Raw genomic sequence first — 18,517 nt, forward strand, 5'->3', positions numbered from 1 at the left:
ATATAGCTAGTCTGCTTAACCTGTGTTCCATCATCCTATATATAGGACACCTATAAAATTTTAGTTGAGCAATTTTATATGTGTCCCATAAAATTTTATAGGTTTTTATACATGCTCTGTATATCAAACAACGGGACAAAATGGGTTTTAACATTCAGACTATTTGAACAAGGTTGAATAGCCAGATTTTCATTTTCCTGTCTTAGAACTGCTTTTGGTTTTAAGGGAATTAGTGAGAAACATCTAGCAATTTTAGAGTATATTATCATAGTATTCAAATAAAATAACTTCCAATGCTTAGCATTTATTCACAAAAAGATATTGAATGCAAACTATATATATATATATATCTATATATATATATATATATCTATATATATCTATATATCTATATATATATATATATATATATATATATATATATATATATATCTAGTACCAAATCAACTCATCAGAACTAATTCAGCATAAAAGTCTCCAAAACTAATATTCTTAAATTTTGCAGCTTTCCACTGACTTTTTATTCTTACTTCTAATATGCTTCTCCCTCTGTCCTTCCCCCAATTTCATTTATCTCGACATAACAAAAGGTCTATTCTTAGATAGAAAGCACTCCCCCTACCCCCAAATTATGAGCTTCCTATTGGAGTTTTCCCCATTAGATAACAGAAAATGTGGGTACTGGTAGCTTGGAAAGTTAGCTTTTGTTTTTCACTGTTGTTTCTAAGCAGAGTGAATAGTAAACAATTTTCCCGTTTTTTTCCCACACTAATGCAGGTAAGTTTTAAGGATGGAAAGAATATTTTATACTCAAGAAATAAAGTTAAGGGGCTGGGGATGTGGCTCAAGCGGTAGCGTGCTCGCCTGGCATGTGTGCGGCCCGGGTTCGATCCTCAGCACCACATACAAACAAAGATGTTGTGTCCGCCAAAAACTAAAAAATAAATATTAAAAATTCTCTCTCTCTCTCTCTCTCTCTCTCTCTTTAAAAAAAGAAAAAAGAAATAAAGTTAAACTCTTCCTCAGCTTATAACCAAGAAAATTCAGCCAATGTTCAATAATGAAATATCAAAATAAAAAATAAGATTTAAAAAACAGCATCAAACTAGCCGTGGTAGTGCATGTCCGTAATCCCAGTGATTCAGGAAGCTACGTCAGGAGGATTGCAAGTTAGACATCAGCCTCAGCAACTTAGCTAGGCCCTAAGTAATTTAGTGAGACCTTGTCTCAAAATAAAGAATAAAAAGGGCTAGGGATGTGGCTCAGTACCTGGGTTCAATACCTGGTACCAAAACAAAACAAACCACCAAACAGTATCAAACTATCATTTTGGCCATGTTGCTTTACCCACCCCCTAGTTTTTTGTTTTGTTTTGTTTTGTTTTTATGGGGGTGGTACCAGGGATTGAATTCAGGAGCTCTTAACCTCTAAAAACACATCCCCACCCCCCGCTTTTTTTTGAGACAGGGTCGTGCTAAGTTGCTTAAGGTCTCACTGAGTTGCTATGGCTGGCTTTGAACTTGTAGTCCTCTTGCCTCAGCCTCCCAAGTGCTGGGATTACAAGCATGTGCCACTGTGCCCAGCTACCCTAGTTACTTTTAAAATTAAAAAAAAAAAATTAAATGTATGTTTCAGTTGAGTGATTAACCCAGTTTGTGTTGATGAAGAAACGTGGCATCTGAATTCTACAAGCTTTATTAAAAGAAGGGTCAAGTATGACTGTTTATTAGGAACCTCTTGAATGTGTTTAAAAAATAACAGTGTCTAGGCCCTATCCTAAAACTCCATTGCACTAAAATGCTAGATGGAACCTGGGCTTTAATATATTTCACAAGCTGTCCAAATAATTCTAGTGTCTGGACAGATTGATTACTACTGCCCCATATCATGTGAGTCGATTTGCTTAAATGATCACTGTTGTAATACATTTTTTAAACCAAATATGTCCATGATGATATATTTTGTTTTAGTGAATTTGCTTTGGTATCATTAAAAAGCATATGCTGCTTCAAAAATTATGAAATATATAATCAGAGCAGTGTTCTTTAACTTGGCTTTAGTTTGTTAATTCTGTTAAACTTTAGCAGTATTTGAGGTATTATTCTCCAAATACATTCATTGACTATGCTGTAATTTTTCAATTCACACGCCTTGGACTTTAGATATGGCTGTTTACCTACAAAATCCACTAATGAATTTGATTTTTCCCCCCAGTGCTAGGAATTGAACCCAGGAGCACTCTGCCACTGAGCCATCATCCCCAGGCCTTTTTAAATAGCAAGGTAGCTAAGTTGCTCAGATTGGCCTTGAACTTGTGATCCTCCTACCTCAACCTCCCAAGTAGCTGGTGAAAGTGGAGTGACTCCCCCAAGACAGAAATTCATCCAAGAGATCTTATTGGGGGGCTGCCTGAAGGGGAAGAAAGGAGAGGAGAAGCAGCTTGCGTGAGACTGCAAGCTTCAGCTTAAGAATGGTTGCTTTGGCGATGTGGCGGGTGCTGATTGGCAGGGTGACTCAGGAACAGGCTAGTGGACACTGTGTCCTGAGAGGATTGGTCGAGAAAACTTTTGACTTTGGTGTCCTTTGGCTTGGTGCCCTTCGGCTTGGCGCCCTTTGGAGAGGAGGGGGAGGGGTAATGGATTATGTGATGTTCTTCTCCAGAGATGGAAACTTAACTTCAGTGGGGAGTTAAGTTTCGATGGGGGAAATAAAACCAAAAGGCAAGGTCTCCCACACACCCAACAGCTAGGATTACAAGAGTGTACCTCTGTGCCCAACTGAAATTTGATTTTTCTTTTTTAGTTGTCAATGGACCTTTATTATTTATTTATTTATATGTGGTGCTGAGAATTAAACCCAGTGCCTCACACATGCAAGCGCTCTACCACTGAGCTACAACTCCAGACCCTGAAATTTGATTTTTTTAAAAAGACTAATATATATGTATATTATGTGTGTGTATGTACACACACACACACACAGAGTAAAGTTTATTTATTTATTTATTTGTTTGTTTATTTATTTATTTATTTTGAGTTAGGGATTGAACCCAGGGGTACTTTACTACTGAATCACATCCCTAGTCCTTTTTATTTTTTCAGTTTTTATTTTGAGACAGAGTCTTGGTAAGTAGCTGATGATCTGATGTTCACTAAAGTTTACTTTGTATATGTAACCACACTGATCTTTCTGATGTTAAATCTGATCCTGCCAGTTTACATCTTAAAACACTTTGATTTGACAGTAAGTTTCCATCATTTTTAGGTGAAAACAAAAATCCTTTACATGGCCTACAAGTTCCTTCATTATCAGGCTCCTGCCTACCTTTCCAGTCTCATCTCACTAACCCCTAGCTTACTGTTAACCATACTGATGTTAGCATGTGTTGTTCTGCTTAAAGTGGTCAGGCTCACCACCTCAGTTCTATCTCTGCTATCCTTTAGATCTCTGCTCAAATACCATTTCCTTAGAGGTGCATTCACTATTGTGAGTCTGAGTCAGGTAGTTTTTCCACAATACTACTAAAGTTCAAGTGGCCATGCTTTCTCTGTTAACACCTGTGGTCAGGTCTCTTTCACGTGTGGAAATCTGCTCCATACCTTCATGTTTCTAGAACCTCTCCCTATGAAATTGGAGACTTATTCACTTCCCATTACAAATATCCTGGTGAGAGGTGGATCCTCTAACAAAAATGTCCCAGCTCCAGCATGATTCCTCACTCCTCAATACTTTAGAATGTATCTCTGAAGAACAAGGACCTTTTCTCACACAACCATAATGCAATGATTAAATGCAGATCATTTAATAATCATTTGATATCATTTACTAGAAGAATAACAATTGAGGGGCTGGGGATGTGGCTCAGGTGGTAGCGTGCTCACCTGGCATGCGTGGGGTGCTGGGTTTGATCCTTAGCACCACATAAAAGTAAAATAAAGTTGTTGTGTTAACCGAAAACTAAAAAATAAATATTAAAAAATTCTCTCTCTCTCTCAAAAAAAAGGAATAACAATTGATATGTTAAAACTCAACTATATAAAATGTAATTATAAGTTGGCTATAAGTTTATATTCAAATTTTACTCATTGTTCCAATAATCTCCTTTCTAGCAGTTTTTTTTTTCTAAGTCCTAGAGCAAATCCAAGATCCTTTGTTGCATTTAGTTGTTGTGTCTAACTCTGATCTGAAATATTTCCTTAGCCTTTTTGTTTCTTTTCTTGGCATTGGCAGTCTTAAAGATCTCACATCATTTGTTTTATAGAATGTTCAAGTGAGGTGTGTTCCTTAAGTAACTGATCAGTTAATACCACAAAGAAAGCACTTTTTTTTTTTGTACCAGGAATTAAACCCAGAGGTGCTTAACCACTGAGTTGTATTCCTAGCCCTTTTTATATTTAGAGACAGGGTCTCACTAAGTTGCTTAGGGCCTTAATAAGTTGCTGAGGCTGGCTTTGCACTTGTGATCTTCCTGCCTCAGCCTCCTGGGCTTCTGGGATTACAGGTGTGCGCCATTACACCTGGCTTAAGAGAGCACATATTGACACCAGTTTTCTCTGGTGTGGTACAGTGGGTGATACAAACATTGCTTACATTAACTTGCTACCCAAATTGCATAACCTGAATAGACTCTTGAGGAAACTACCAGACTTTCTTCACTTTCAGAATAAAGTCCCCATTGGGTCACAGGTGATCAAGAGCTCTCATGACCTTTGTTTCTCATCACATCTGCTGTATGGCAGACATTGTGGCTATCCACACACCATCTTTCCCCCTTGGCTTCCCTACTTTTCTGTAGGTGGCTCTTGGGGAAGCTGAGCCCTCCCTAGCTCAGGGATGAGCCACAGTTAGCCCATGTCTCATGTGGCAGCACTATTCTACTTGCTGCTCATTCGTGTTGGGATGGATATGTGACTCATTTCTGTCGGTCAAGACTCAATAATAAGTTTTGTGGGGAGCTTTTGGGGAAAAGTATGCTCCTTGATTAAAAAAAAAAAAAGGATTGCCTACATCGTTTTACTACATTGAAGATGGTTGTAGGAAGACATGATTAGTGCTATGGCAACTGTCTTCCACAAGGCCAAAGATGAAAGGAGCCCAGGAAGGTAGAGACCTGGGTCTTCCACACTGTACTAATTCTGAACCCATCTATTACTGCAGGGGGTGGTGTGGGGTGCAGGATTGTTAGATGTCACTGTTTGAGACAACTGTCACCTGCAGCCAAGCACACTTTTGTCTGATGCACCCTGCCTATTTCCTCCCTTACTCCCACTTTCCATTCCTATGTGCTCTCTCTCCCCTCTGAGCCTAACTCCTATTTATTCTTAGGCTTCAGCAAAGACATAACTTCCTCCAGACACCTTCATTTACATTCCAGGACTGGACTGGGTACCTCTCCTGTAGTATTCTCTACCTACCCCCACAGTAGCCTTTTTAGTCACCACCAAAACAATTCTCTCCTTGGATTAATTGTTTTATTGTGCCTGTGTTTAGCAGTTGGGTTTTTTTTTTTTTTTGGCAGGGGGTTGGGGGGGAGGGTACCAGGGATTGAATTCAGGGGCACTCAACCACTTGCTTTTGCTGAGGCTGGCTTTGAACTCGAAATCCTCCTGCCTCAGCCTCCCAAACCACTGGGATTACAGGCATGTGCCACCATGCCCAGCTAGAAGTTGGTTTTAAAATCTTCTGTATAGGAAAGGTTTATAGAACTATTGATGTAATAGTTCTATAGAACACATTTTTTAAATAAGCCTAATTCAGGAAACAGGAAGAAGTGGAAAGAATAGTTCCTTATAATAGCCAACATCATCCCATCCAGCCTTTGATTCAACCCTAACTCAAGGTTGACCTTTTTATAATAAATCTCCAGACTTGATTCCTGGTAGCTTGAGGGTGGGAGGATTGGTATGATGATTTCCTGGATCCTGGAAACACCCATGGGTTTTGCTCCTTGAAAAAGACTCAGAATCTTTTGATTTCCCTACAAGGACTCCCCATCCCCATTCTCAAAAAGAAAAAAAAGAAGAAGAAGAAGAAGAAAAAGACAATTGGTGATGTAAATATAGCAGCCTTGAAACCTAACTCAACACATTTAACAAAGCCATTTAAGTAATCTTTGGTCCATTTTCTCTGCAGAACATGGTTTCAGTGCCCTGGTTTTGATGATTGTGAATACCAATTAACTTCATTATTTTTCAAGGTCACACATTATATCTTTATATCAAACTATTCTGAAAATAAACATCCTTAAAAATGAAAAAAAATAACGTCCCAGCTCATTTCCTGTCCTGGCCTCCCACCTTATTCAGCCATACTACCTTACTGTTTAAGGTGGTCGTACATTTCATTGCCAATCTATCATTTGATCTGGGATTACAGTCTATGTTTATGAAGACTCTTATCAGACTTCTCTAATTCTTATTTACTAATCACCATCCAAAGAATACCAACGAGGTTCCAGAAGAATATGTCCAATGTTGTATCTCCTACAGATAACCTAAATTCACGATAACAGTTCCCCACCTTTTTTTTTGGGGGGGAGGGGTGGTGGGGGAAAGGGGGACTGATGATTGAACTCAGGGGCACTTTAGCACTGAGCTACATCCCTATCCGTTTTAAGGTTTTATTTTGAGACAGGGTCTTGTTAAATTGCTTAGGGTCTCATAAATAGTTGAGGCTGGCCTTAAATTTGTGATCCTTCTGCCTCAGTCTCCCAGGTTGCTGGGATTACAGGTGTGCACCACTATACCTGACTTCTATCCGCCTGAAATGCCTGTAAATTATTTTCCATACAAAATAAAATCAGAAATCATAGAAAAATTCAAAGTGCAAATCTATAACTTTCTATGTTCTATTGATAGTCTAAAGTGATCAAATATTTTAATTGAACATGCTGTTAAAAAGCCATGTGATGGTATAACTTGGTCACAGACAATAAGGTGAACATTTGTTAATTCTAAAGCTTGTAAATGCCACAAAATAACTACATTTAACTATATAGGAAATTAAAATAACACCAATACTGCCCTATTTATAGTCACCATACTCTTCTATTGCTTTGATTTTTTTCTTCTTTCTATATTTTTAATTAAAAAGTGTATTGTCATAAGAAAAACGCTCAGGATGCTGTGGCAAGAGGATTTCAAGTTCAAAGACAGGGTCAGCAACTTCATGAGGTCCTAAGCAACTTTAGACCCTGTCTCTAAATAAAACATTTTTAAAAGGCCTGGGGATGTGTCTCAGAGGTTAAGTGACCCTGGATTCAATCCCTGGTACCCCCCCCCCCAAATATGGTGGTAAAAGTAAATGGCTGATTTCTGTCCTAATCACTGAAATCTCTGAATGCTACTTTTTTGGGAAAAGTGTCAGCTTTATCTCTAATAACAACTGTATCCATATATTTAGAAAACTAAAAGGGAAAGAGCATATGGTAATCTAAATAGACACAGGAAAAGCATTTGGCAAATTTCAAAATCATTCTTTTTTTTTCTTTATTAAAATATTTTGTTTAGTTGTTAATGGACCTTTATTTCATTTATTTGCTTATATGTGATGCTGAGAATTGAACCCAGGGCCTCACACATTCTAGGCAAGTACTTTACCACTGAGCCACAACCCCAGCCCACTCAACACCATTCTTTTTTTTTTTTCTCTTTTTTTTTTAATTGGTTGTTCAAAACATTACAAAGCTCTTGACATATCATATGTCATACATTAGATTCAAGTGGCTTATGAACTCCCATTTTTACCCCAAATACAGATTGCAGAATCACATCGGAACACCATTCTTAATTAAAAAAAAAAAAAAAAGCGGGGTGGGGTGGTGGTGGGAAACTAAACAAATTAATCACAGGAGGGAACTTCTACAGCAGTGATAAACAGCACCTACAGAAAGCCTGTTGCTGGGCTGAGGGTATAGCTCAGTGGTAGAGCACCTGTCTGTCATGTCTGAGGCACTAAATTTCTTTACCTAGCACTGAGGGAAAGAAAAAAAAAAAAAAGCAGCCTACTGCATCATACTTAATAAAGAACAAATGGAAGGTTGGGGTTGTGGCTCAGTGGTAGAGCACTCGCTTCACACGTGAGAGACCCTGGGTTCAATCCTCAGCACCACATAAAAATAAATAAACAAAATAAAGATATATTAAAAAAAAAAAAAAAGAACAAATGGGGGCTGGAGTGTAGCTCAGTGGTACAGTTCTTGGCTAGCACTGTACTTGTGAGGCACTGTGTTCAATCCTCAGCACCACATAAAAATAAATAAAACAAAGATATTATGTACATCTACAACTAAAAAAATTTTTAAAAAAAGAGAGAGAGAACAAAATGGCTGGGGTTGTGGCTCAGTGGTGGAGCTATTGCCTAGCATGTGTGAGGCACTGGGTTCAATCTTCAGCACCACATAAATAATAAACAAATAAAATAAATCTATAAGTAAAAATATATTAAAAAAAAAAGAACAAGTGACTATTTTCTCAAGGTCGATAAAAAGATTTCTATTTATATTGTCCTGGAAGTTCTGCTCAGGGCAATCAAATAAGGAAAAGAAATAAAACACATCCAAATTGGGAATAAAAAAATAGAAGCAAAAATGAATTTATTTGTAGGCAACATAATAATCTATCTAGAAAATCTGATTCTACAAAAAAAATACTAAAATTGTTTAGGTGAGATTAGTAAGGTTGCAAGGTATGAGATAAAAGTCAATTGCATTTTTGTATACTAGTAATGGACAATCAAATTAAATCTTTAAAAACATTTCTCTAAAACCAAAAATATGAACTGCACAGGGATAAGTTTGAAAAAATATGTGAAAAACACTTGAGTACAAAACACTGATGAGAGAAAACAAAGATTTAAATAGAGAGGCATATAGATTTTTTGTGGATCTGAAGACTCAATATTGTTAAGATTCTCCCCAAGTAAATCTACAGATTCAGTGCAGACCTAATCAGAGTACCAGAAGGTTGGTTGGTTTGCTTGTTTAGAAGTTGACAAGCTGATTCTAAATTCATGTGCTAATTCAAAAGACATAGAAGAGGCAAAAGAACTCTGATCAAGAAAAACAAGGGGCTGGGGTTGTGACTCAGCAGTAGAGCGCTTGCCTAGCATGTGTGAGGCCCTGGGGTCGATCCTCAGCACCACATAAAAATAAATTAATAATAAAAAAAGGTATTTTGTCCAACTGCAACAACAACAACAACAGAACAAAATGGGTGGGCAAACTTGATTTTGAGACTTTTTATAAAGGTACAATAATCAATCAAAATGTTGTGTCGTAGAATAGAAAAAAATAATAGAAAAAGATCAACAAAACAGATATAAAGTTATAAACCCATACATACATAAACATGGGATATGTTTTTTGTTAGTTTTTTGCGGTGTGGGTGTTTGTGTTGCTGGGGATCGAACCCAGGGTCTTTCATGCTGTGCATGCACTCTACCACTGAGCCACATTCCCAGCCCCTGGACAAGAGATTTTTGAGAAAGGTACAAAAACAATGAAGTGGAAAAAGGGTAGTCTTTTCACAACTGGAAATAACTAACTATTCCCCTTCCCCCACAAAAAGCCCCAACTTTATATTTATACCCTATACCTCATACAAAATTAATTCAAAATTTATAATTGACCTAAATATAAACACTAAAACTTTAATACTTCTATAAAAATATAGAAATTTTCTGTAATCTTGGGTTTGATAACAAATGCTTAGACATGTCACTAAAAGCATAATTCATAAGAAAATCCAACTTTATCAATTCAAAAATGTTCTTCAAAAAGGCATTGTTAAGAGATGAAAAGACACTGATTTCACATACTTTCCTGACCCTTCTTTAGGCTATTGAATTTACAATGTGCTCCTGTAGATTAGAATTTCATCTCCTCCAAGAGTCTGTTGACTGTTTACCTTCTACAGCAGGCTGAAGAATAGCCCTGAAACAAACCCAAATCCTAATCCCTAGAACCAACAAATGTTACCTTATATGGCAAAAGAGACTTTGTAGATGTAATTATGTTGGGATTTTGAGATGGGGAGTTTGTCTTAGATTATCTGGGTGGGCCCTAAATGCAATCACAAATGTCTTAAGAGGAGGAAGCTGAGAGAGATTTGATTAAAAAAAAAAAAAAAAAAAAGGCCTTGTAATGAGAGAAGCAGGGGAAAAGGTCACATGAGTGGAACCAAGAGTAGTGAGGACCACCTGCCTAGCTACACAAGTCAAGGCAAAGCACAGGCAGCATATCCCTGCCCACAGGCAGCATACCCCCTCCAAGGCAGCATATCCCTGCCCACACCTCGATTTCAGCCGGGTGAAACTGATTTTGGACCTCTGACGTCCAGAACCATAAGAAAATAATTGAGTGCTGCTTTCGGCCACCCAGTTTGTGTTTATCTGTTGCACCAGTCAGGAAACTTATACACCCTTCTGGACCCGAAGGTGGGTTCAGGGAGGAGACGTTCTTAACGGAATTTTCCCTCCTACCAGCAACAAGGGAGCCCATTGCTACATCTCTCACTAAACCATAAAGACAGAACACAAATAACTCTCTAGCAGCCCAGCCAAGTGCCTACTGTCCTGGAACACCATCACACTTTTTTCCGGGTAAAGCAGTTCATAGCTCAGGGGTTTTATTTTTAACATGCAATCCTAGGAGCATGGGGGTTTACACATACAGAGGGGTCAGTTCTCTACCCACTGTGCAAACAAACAGCAGAAAACCTAAATGTCACTTTAAATATTTGCTACTATCTACTTTTCTTCTTTACCCCCAGAACCTATAAAGGGAAAAATTGATTACATAATTGAAGTTGCTAGAAAAGAACCCCAAGTACCTATATGGTGAGAAGGACAGATAATGTGTAGATAACTAGACTACAATTTGAATTTATCTACTCAAATCCTCCAGCGAATCTTAAGAAAATATTTATCTAGAAGAGTCCACTTCAGTAAAAAAAAAAAAAAAAAAAAAAAAAAATTCAATTGTTTCTTCTTTCAGTTTAGAAGAGAGAAATAAACATCTGGAAGATTTAATGAGAAGGCCCAGAGAGAGAGCCAGAAAACTGAGGTAAGTTTTCCATTCTTTAAAAATCAATAGTAATGTCTTGCCCACCCCCCACACACTTTGGTACCAGGTATTGCACTCCAGAGTACTCAACCACTGAGCCTCATTCCCAGCCCTTTATTGTATTTTATTTAGAGGCAGGGTTTCACTGAATTGCTTAGGGCCTCACTAAAAAATTTGCTGAGGCTGACTTTGAACTTGCAATCCTCCCACCTCATCCTCCTGAGCCACAGACATGCACTACCACGCCGAGCTAATAATAATGTCTTTAGCTTTAAAAAAGTGTGTGTGTGTGTGTGTGTGTGTGTGTGTGTATTTATACACATGTATATAATACATTTCTAAAAACTTTTCCACGTCTCAATTTAAGATAAATTATAGGAAAATTCTTAATATTTTGCAATGATTTTAAAATAATCACCTGATAAATTGTTTAGCATTTTTTAATTTATATGTGACAGTGGAATGCATTATAATTCTTATTACACATATAGAGCACAATTTTTCATATCTCTGGTTATATACAAAGTATATTCACACCAATTCATGTCTTCATACATGTACTTTGGATAATAATGTCCATCACATTCCACCATCACTTCTGACCCCATGCCCCCTCCCTTCCCTTCCCACCCCTCTGCCCTATCTAGAGTTTGTATAGTCCTCCCATGCTCCCTCTCCCTACCCTACTATGAATCAGCCTCCTTATATCAGAGGAAACATTCAGCATTTGGTTTTTTGGGATTGGCTAACTTCTCTTAGTATTATCTTCTCTAATTCCATCCATTTACCTGCAAATGCCATGATTTTATTCTCTTTTTGCTGAGTAATATTCCATTGTATGTGATTGATATATATATATATATATATATATATATATATATATATATATATATATATCACTTTTTTTGTCCATTCATCTATTGAAGGGCATCTAGATTGGTTCCACAGTTTAGCTATTGTGAATTGTGCTGCTATAAACATTGATGTGGCTGTGTCCCTGTAAAGTATTCTGTTTTTAAGTCCTTTAGCTATAGACCAAGGAGTGGGATAGCTGGGTCAAATGGTGGTTCCATTCCCAATTTTCCAAGAAATCTTCATACTGCTTTCCATATTGGCTGCACCAATTTGCAGTCCCACCTGCAGTGTTTGAATGTACCTTTTCCCCCATATTCTCGCCAACACTTATTGTTGTTTGTCTTCATAATAGCTGCCATTCTGACTGGACTGAGATGAAATAGAGTAGAGTAGTTTTGATTTGCATTTCTCTAATTGCTATCGATGATGAACATTTTTTTCATATATTTGTTGATTGATTGTATATCATCTTCTGAGAAGTGTCTATTCAGATCCTTGGACAACTTATTGATTTATTTATTTTTTGGTGTTTAGCTTTTTGAGCTCTTTATGTGGTAAATATTTTTTTATAGAACCTGAATTGGAAAGAGATTTACTGCTCTCAAGAATATATGTTTGCCTTGGGGCTGGAGATGTGGCTCAAGTGGTAGCGCGCTTGCCTGGCATGCGTGCGGCTCAGGTTCGATTCTCAGCACCACATACAAACAAAGATGTTGTGTCCGCCAATAACTAAAAAATAAATATTAAAATTCTCTCTCTCAAAAAAAAAAAAGAATATATGTTTGCCTCTTAGGAATGTACTAAGATTTTGCCTGCAAAAAAATTGCTTAAAAGCAAGGCGTGGTGGCATACACCTGTAATCCCAGCAACTCTAGAGGCTGAGGCTGGGTGATGTTGAGTTCAAAGCCAGCCTTAGCAAAATCGAGGTACTAAGCAACTCAGTGAGACCCTGTCTCTAAATAACATACAAGATAGGGCTGGGGATGTGGCTCAGTGGTTGAGGAGTGCCCCTGAGTTCAATCCCTTGTACAAAACAAAAACAAAACACAAAAAAAACCCTATTTATTTTGCTATATATTTTATGGCTAGATATTTTCTTACACTAACATTAAATCTTATGATCTGTTATTTTATTATTATTTGGACTTCAAGGGGATTTACCATTGAGCTACATCCCCCAGTCCTTTTTATTTCGCTATAGGATCTCACTAAATATTGCCAAGACTGGCCTCCAGTTTGCAATCCTGTTGCCTCAGCTTTCTGAATGGCTGGAATTACAGGCGTGCAACACTGCACCCAGCTATAATCTGTTATTTTAGACTTGTTTCAGAATCTGATACTATAAGTTATATGCAGAAACCCATTCAGGGTTGATTAAGAACATAGTGAGATGTTAAAAATGGACTAATCCTGGCCCAGTTCCTTGGGTGCTAATAAAACAATTGCAGACTCCCAAAGTCAGAGTAGGTTTTCCACATGTGCAGAGTTTCCAAAGGAAATTATTTTGAAGAACCCATTGGGCTTGCTGTGTATCCATTCCATATAAATGACAAGTTTCCCTGAGTGAAAAAGCTTAGGGTAGAAGTAGGAGACAAAAATTAAAGTTGCATTAGAATTTTTAAATTTAAATTTATTTTTTAGCTGGTTCATACAAACTTAACAATTGTACATATTTATGGGGTACTATGAGATGTATTGATACATGTGCACGTCATGTAATATTTTTAAATCAGGGTAAGCTTATCTACCTCCTCAAACATTTGTCATTGCTTTATAGTGAACTCCTATATGATCAGCAGTATCACAGTTGGTGTTAAACAAAATCCTTCTTTCTAGTTTTCTGAAATACATAGTACTTTGCTGTTGTGTGTAGTCACCCTACTATGTAATACTAGCACACCACAGCTGCTTACTCCTGTCCAACTATAATTTAGTATCCATTGATCAACCTTTCCCATTGCCTTCTCCCACTTACTCCTCCTAGCCTCTGGTAATCACATTCTATTCTCAACTGCCATGAAATCAACTTTTTTAGATTCCGCATGTGAGTGAGATCATGCAGTACTTGTAACCTAATGATCTCCAGTTCCATCCCTGTTGTCACAAATGACAGGATTTTATTCTTTTATTTGGCCAAATGGTATTCTGTTGTATGTATACCACATTTTCTTTATCCATTCATCAGTTGAGGGACATTTAGATTGTTTTCTTTCTTTTTTCTTTTTTGGTACAGGAGATTGAATCAGGGGTCTTTAACCACTGAGAAACATCCCTACCCCCCCTTTTTTTTTGTATTGTATTAGAGATACGGTCTAACTGAGTTGCTAACTGCCTTGCTAAGTTACTGAGACTGGCCTCAGCCTCCCGAATCCTGGGATTATAGGAGTGGGCTACTGCTCCCAGCTTCTTTTCTTGATTGTTGTGAATAGCACTGCAGTGAACTTGGGTGTGCAGATGTCTCTTCGACATACTGATTGCATTTCCTCTGGATGTTTACCCAGTGGTGGTATTGCTAGATCATATGGTAGTTCACTTTTAACTTTTTGAGGAACTTTCCATACTGTTTTCCACTAACAGTGTGCAAGGGTTCCCTTTTCTCTGACCAGCACTTGTTGTCTTTTGTCTTTTGGATAATAACTAAAGTTGTATTTTGATTATGTCCTGAGACATGTTTGCTCAGCATACCATGTGTAAATACAACTGTTCTAAAAATCAAAACCTCTGAGCAGATTTAGACTAGCTGTTTGCAAAGTGCTAAGTTAAGTATGATTTTTTTTTTTTTACCCACTGTATTGCTGGCCCTTGGGCATACTAGACAAGTGCTCTACCACTGAATTACACCCCCAGCCTAATATGAAAGAATGTGATCTGATGCTAAATCACAAATGCTAATTTAAACAGAATATGGGTCTTCTATGAATTGTAGAGAGAAACTATGGAATTTTTTCTAAAACTTTTAAAATAATAAAATTTGCATATAAACTCACATTTTTTACCAGTCAAGGTATTTGTTTATGTGCTGGGGTTGTAGCTCAGTGGTAGAGGGCTTGCTTAGCATGTGAGGCACTGGGTTTGATCCTCAGCACCACATAAAAATAAATTTTTTTAAAAAAGGTATTGCATTCATCTATTTAAAAATTTTTTAAAAAATATATTTGTTTACTTATGGTCTATTTTCACAATGGATTGAAGGCCCGTATGCATGGATATATACTGGCCTTGAATCAAGGGGGTGACATGGGGCAAAAGAGCTCTCTAGCCTTTTCTAAGTGGTCAGGCCATGTGTTTTAAAAAACCTCAGATCTTGGCAGCCTTCAGCCATCACCATTTCCATAGGCTCTTATTGATTGATTGACCTCAGTACACTTAGCATGCTGCCGCAGTCTAGCTGGGCACAGAATCATGAGCCACTCAAGCAGGAACAAAACTTTATTTTTGAAAATGCCGCCAATACTCCCTACGCACCCGGCAAGCAAACCGGTCCACCCACGCGGTTGTGTCTACCAGAGCCCAGCACCTCCCCCCCGAATTCCCTCCTACTGTCCTTCCCCAACCAATGGGAACTCTCCAGGAGTCCCGTAACATGAGTCCCATAGCAGGCCAAGGTGAACAGCAGGAGTCCAATTTCCATATGAATGTAAATCTTAACATAATCACCTTACAACCAAAAGTGCCATGCATCATATTATTTGGTTGTGGCTCCTAGCAGCATGCAAAGGAGCTTTAGACTTTCTCTGCATCATCTCAAAATTATGATGTTACTCTTGCTAATTGTACTGAGAATGGTGGAAAATCAAGATATGAAAAGGGGTACTTTAATAGTCTCAATGTCTAATTTTTGCCTCTAGTTCATCACTTTCAAAGAAATTCATTAGGTTTGCAAATCATGGCAGGAACCTTTTCCTAAATAAATCTATGGGAATGTTAAATGTAATTGAGACTCTGATTTAATATTTCTATTCAAGTTCATTAAGAATGATCTATGACAATTCAATATTATATATTGAAAAATTTTAATCTTTTAGGGTCTCATAGTTCTGTCCTAAATGGCATATTTTCCTTGCAAGTGAGTAAGAAAATATGCTACATAGAGAACATAGTGAAAAAATATCATTATTTTTGTCCTTCCCCATTTTTTACATTCTTTTCTTTTCTTTCCTACAGAACAAGATTAGAAAATCATCCGAAGTCCATGACCTTGGTAGGTCATCTTGATAGTCATTATAAAAAAAACTACATTTGGCCGGGTGTGTTGGTGCACACCTAATCCTAGCAACTCAGGAGGCTGAGGCTGGGGGATATCAAGTTCAAAGCCAGCCTCAGCAAAAGCGAGGCACTAAGCAACTCAGTGAGACCCTGTCTCTAAATAAAATACAAAATAGAGATGAGGGTGTGGCTTAGTGGTCGAGTGTCCCTGAGTTCCATCCCCCATACAAAAAAAAAAAAAAAAAAAACCCAAAATATGATCAAGACCCTCCCCTACCTAAAGCCCTTGGATGGTTTCCAACTGCACATCTCAGGTCCTCTGCAACCTAGCTCTCACCTTCCTCTCCAATTTTATCATGCATTGCTTTCTCCTCATCATCATTTATATACACCATATCTAACTACCTGCAGTTTTATAAACATGCTGTTATTTCTGTGCCTTCCTGTTACTGACCATGCTGCTTTTCCCCACTTGGTATGTTCTTCTCCAGCTACTTTTCTTCTGCTTTTTTCAGTTCTCTCCTTACGAGCATCTGCCAGTTCACGCTCCATCTTCTCTAAGAAGCCATTTCTTCTCTGTCTATCACATGGAACTGGCTAGCTTCCTCCCAGGTGCCCACACCATACCTATTGGCACAATAGCTCCTATAGCATAATATTACTGTTCTCTCTTACATGACCCTTGACTTGACTAGAACTTTTTTAGTGCAGGAATTGTCTCATATTTGTTTCGGTATTCCCCAAGCACCTGTCACTTAGTAGGTACCTAACTAGGAGTGAGTGAGAATTAAATTTGGGACCCAGACCAAAGCTACACTTGCTAGAATCATGCCTAATACTCCGCTGCTGCCCCTGTCCTGCCCCAGGCCATGGGCATGTTTCATGAATACTGTGGCCTCTTTGTGACATAGCTTTGTGGAAGAGGGCAATGATCAATAGGTCACATCTCTCATTGCAACACAGCTTTTCTAATAGTTGAATTATGAGGGCACCAATAAATACCATTAATTCTGCAGCACTGTGCTGTAAGTCACTTCATCAGTTATTCAGACTAATGCTTCTGTTCCTTTTCTACATTCTCTGCCACTGGCAACCAAATCAAGAAAGATGAAACTCCACCCACCTTGTTTTTCATAGTGTTCCTCAGTGGGAGAAGGATTGAAATAAAACCAAAAGTATTAATTAAAATATAGCCTGGGTACTTTTTGTGGAGTTCATCTGTAGGCTTTCTTCACAGCCCTCTCCCCTAGGTAACCAAGAATTTTCTGTTCAGAAGTCCTGTCACTAAATGCCTTTCCCCAAAGCTTATAAAACATTTTTTCTTTTCACTTTTAGATGCCAAATATTTTTAAAGGAAATAGAAATGATTTATTTTAAACAAGATTAAGCACTAGGCATTTTCATCAGCTACTCCAGGAAGAATTATTACTAAGTATACTACTCCAGCTAATCATACATATGATGTATTAAAATCTGTATACACAATGAAATTTTACATTCCAAAAAGAAGTGATTACTTTTCTTCTAATTTCTTCTTGTGACCAATCAAACACATTCTACTTCAACACAGATGAATGCAGTGGCTCTTTTGCCAAATATTCTCACAGAATACCCTTCCATGTTATCAGGGGCTTAGTGATGCACAAAGATTTACTAACAGATTTCACATCAGCTGTTTATTGTGCTAAAGACGTCTCTGCCTCTTGGCTGGAAGGCTCTTCTACCACAAACTTGATTTAAAAGGACACTACTCTAAGATCATTTGGAATTAAGTCTCAGATAAAAAGAAAACTGGTCCCTAAGGCCTAGCCTTTATAATTTCTACCTTAACACAGTTTTGAGGAATTGGTTCTGAATTTCAACAAAGGAGCCAGAGACAACTGATTTTGTAAAATGTACCAGAAATTTAAAAAAACAACAAAACCATGTATTATCCTTTTGATAAAACCCAGAACCAGGCTGAAATTATAGCTATTAATCAAAATATACCTTGAATGGAAAGGAAGAAATTATTTTATCTCACAAAAGTTAGTGTTATGCTTAAATTATGTACAAAAGGAAAATATATGTAGAGTATATAACCAATTCTGATAGAAATGCTATATAAATAAAAGCTATTATTGTTATATATGTAGAGTATATAACCAATTCTGATAGAAATGCTGTATAAATAAAAGCTATTATTGTTATTTTTCTTAAGGAATTGTATGAGATAGGTCTTATATGAATTTGGACACAGAACGTTTGATAATTTCTCAAATTCAAAAAGTTGGAACACTTGGGTAGGGAGATGGCCTGCTAGGGCCTCACATGGGAGCCCAGACCCCTGCAGTCACATGGCCCTGCATGGTGGGTGGAACTGACCCAGGGTTTGGAGGGCTCTGGGCCCTGAGG

General features: G+C 37.7%; 1 protein-coding gene across 1 annotated transcript in view; it reads left to right on the forward strand.

Moving 5' to 3' along the window:
* The window catches only part of CAGE1 (cancer antigen 1), a gene marked incomplete at its 3' end in the record, with an annotated part of 38,425 nt that extends 22,241 nt beyond the window's left edge, over nucleotides 1-16,184 (forward strand). Inside the window, exons 12-13 of the mRNA XM_081296466.1 lie at nucleotides 10,994-11,062; nucleotides 16,082-16,184. Coding sequence (XP_081152592.1) covers nucleotides 10,994-11,062; nucleotides 16,082-16,184 — 172 coding nt within the window. The remainder of the gene's footprint in view (nucleotides 1-10,993; nucleotides 11,063-16,081) is intronic.
* Nucleotides 16,185-18,517: the final 2,333 nt, after the last annotated feature.

This window comes from Spermophilus citellus (assembly GCF_964194105.1).
Source record: "Spermophilus citellus genome assembly, chromosome: 5".
NCBI lineage: Eukaryota > Metazoa > Chordata > Mammalia > Rodentia > Sciuridae > Spermophilus > Spermophilus citellus.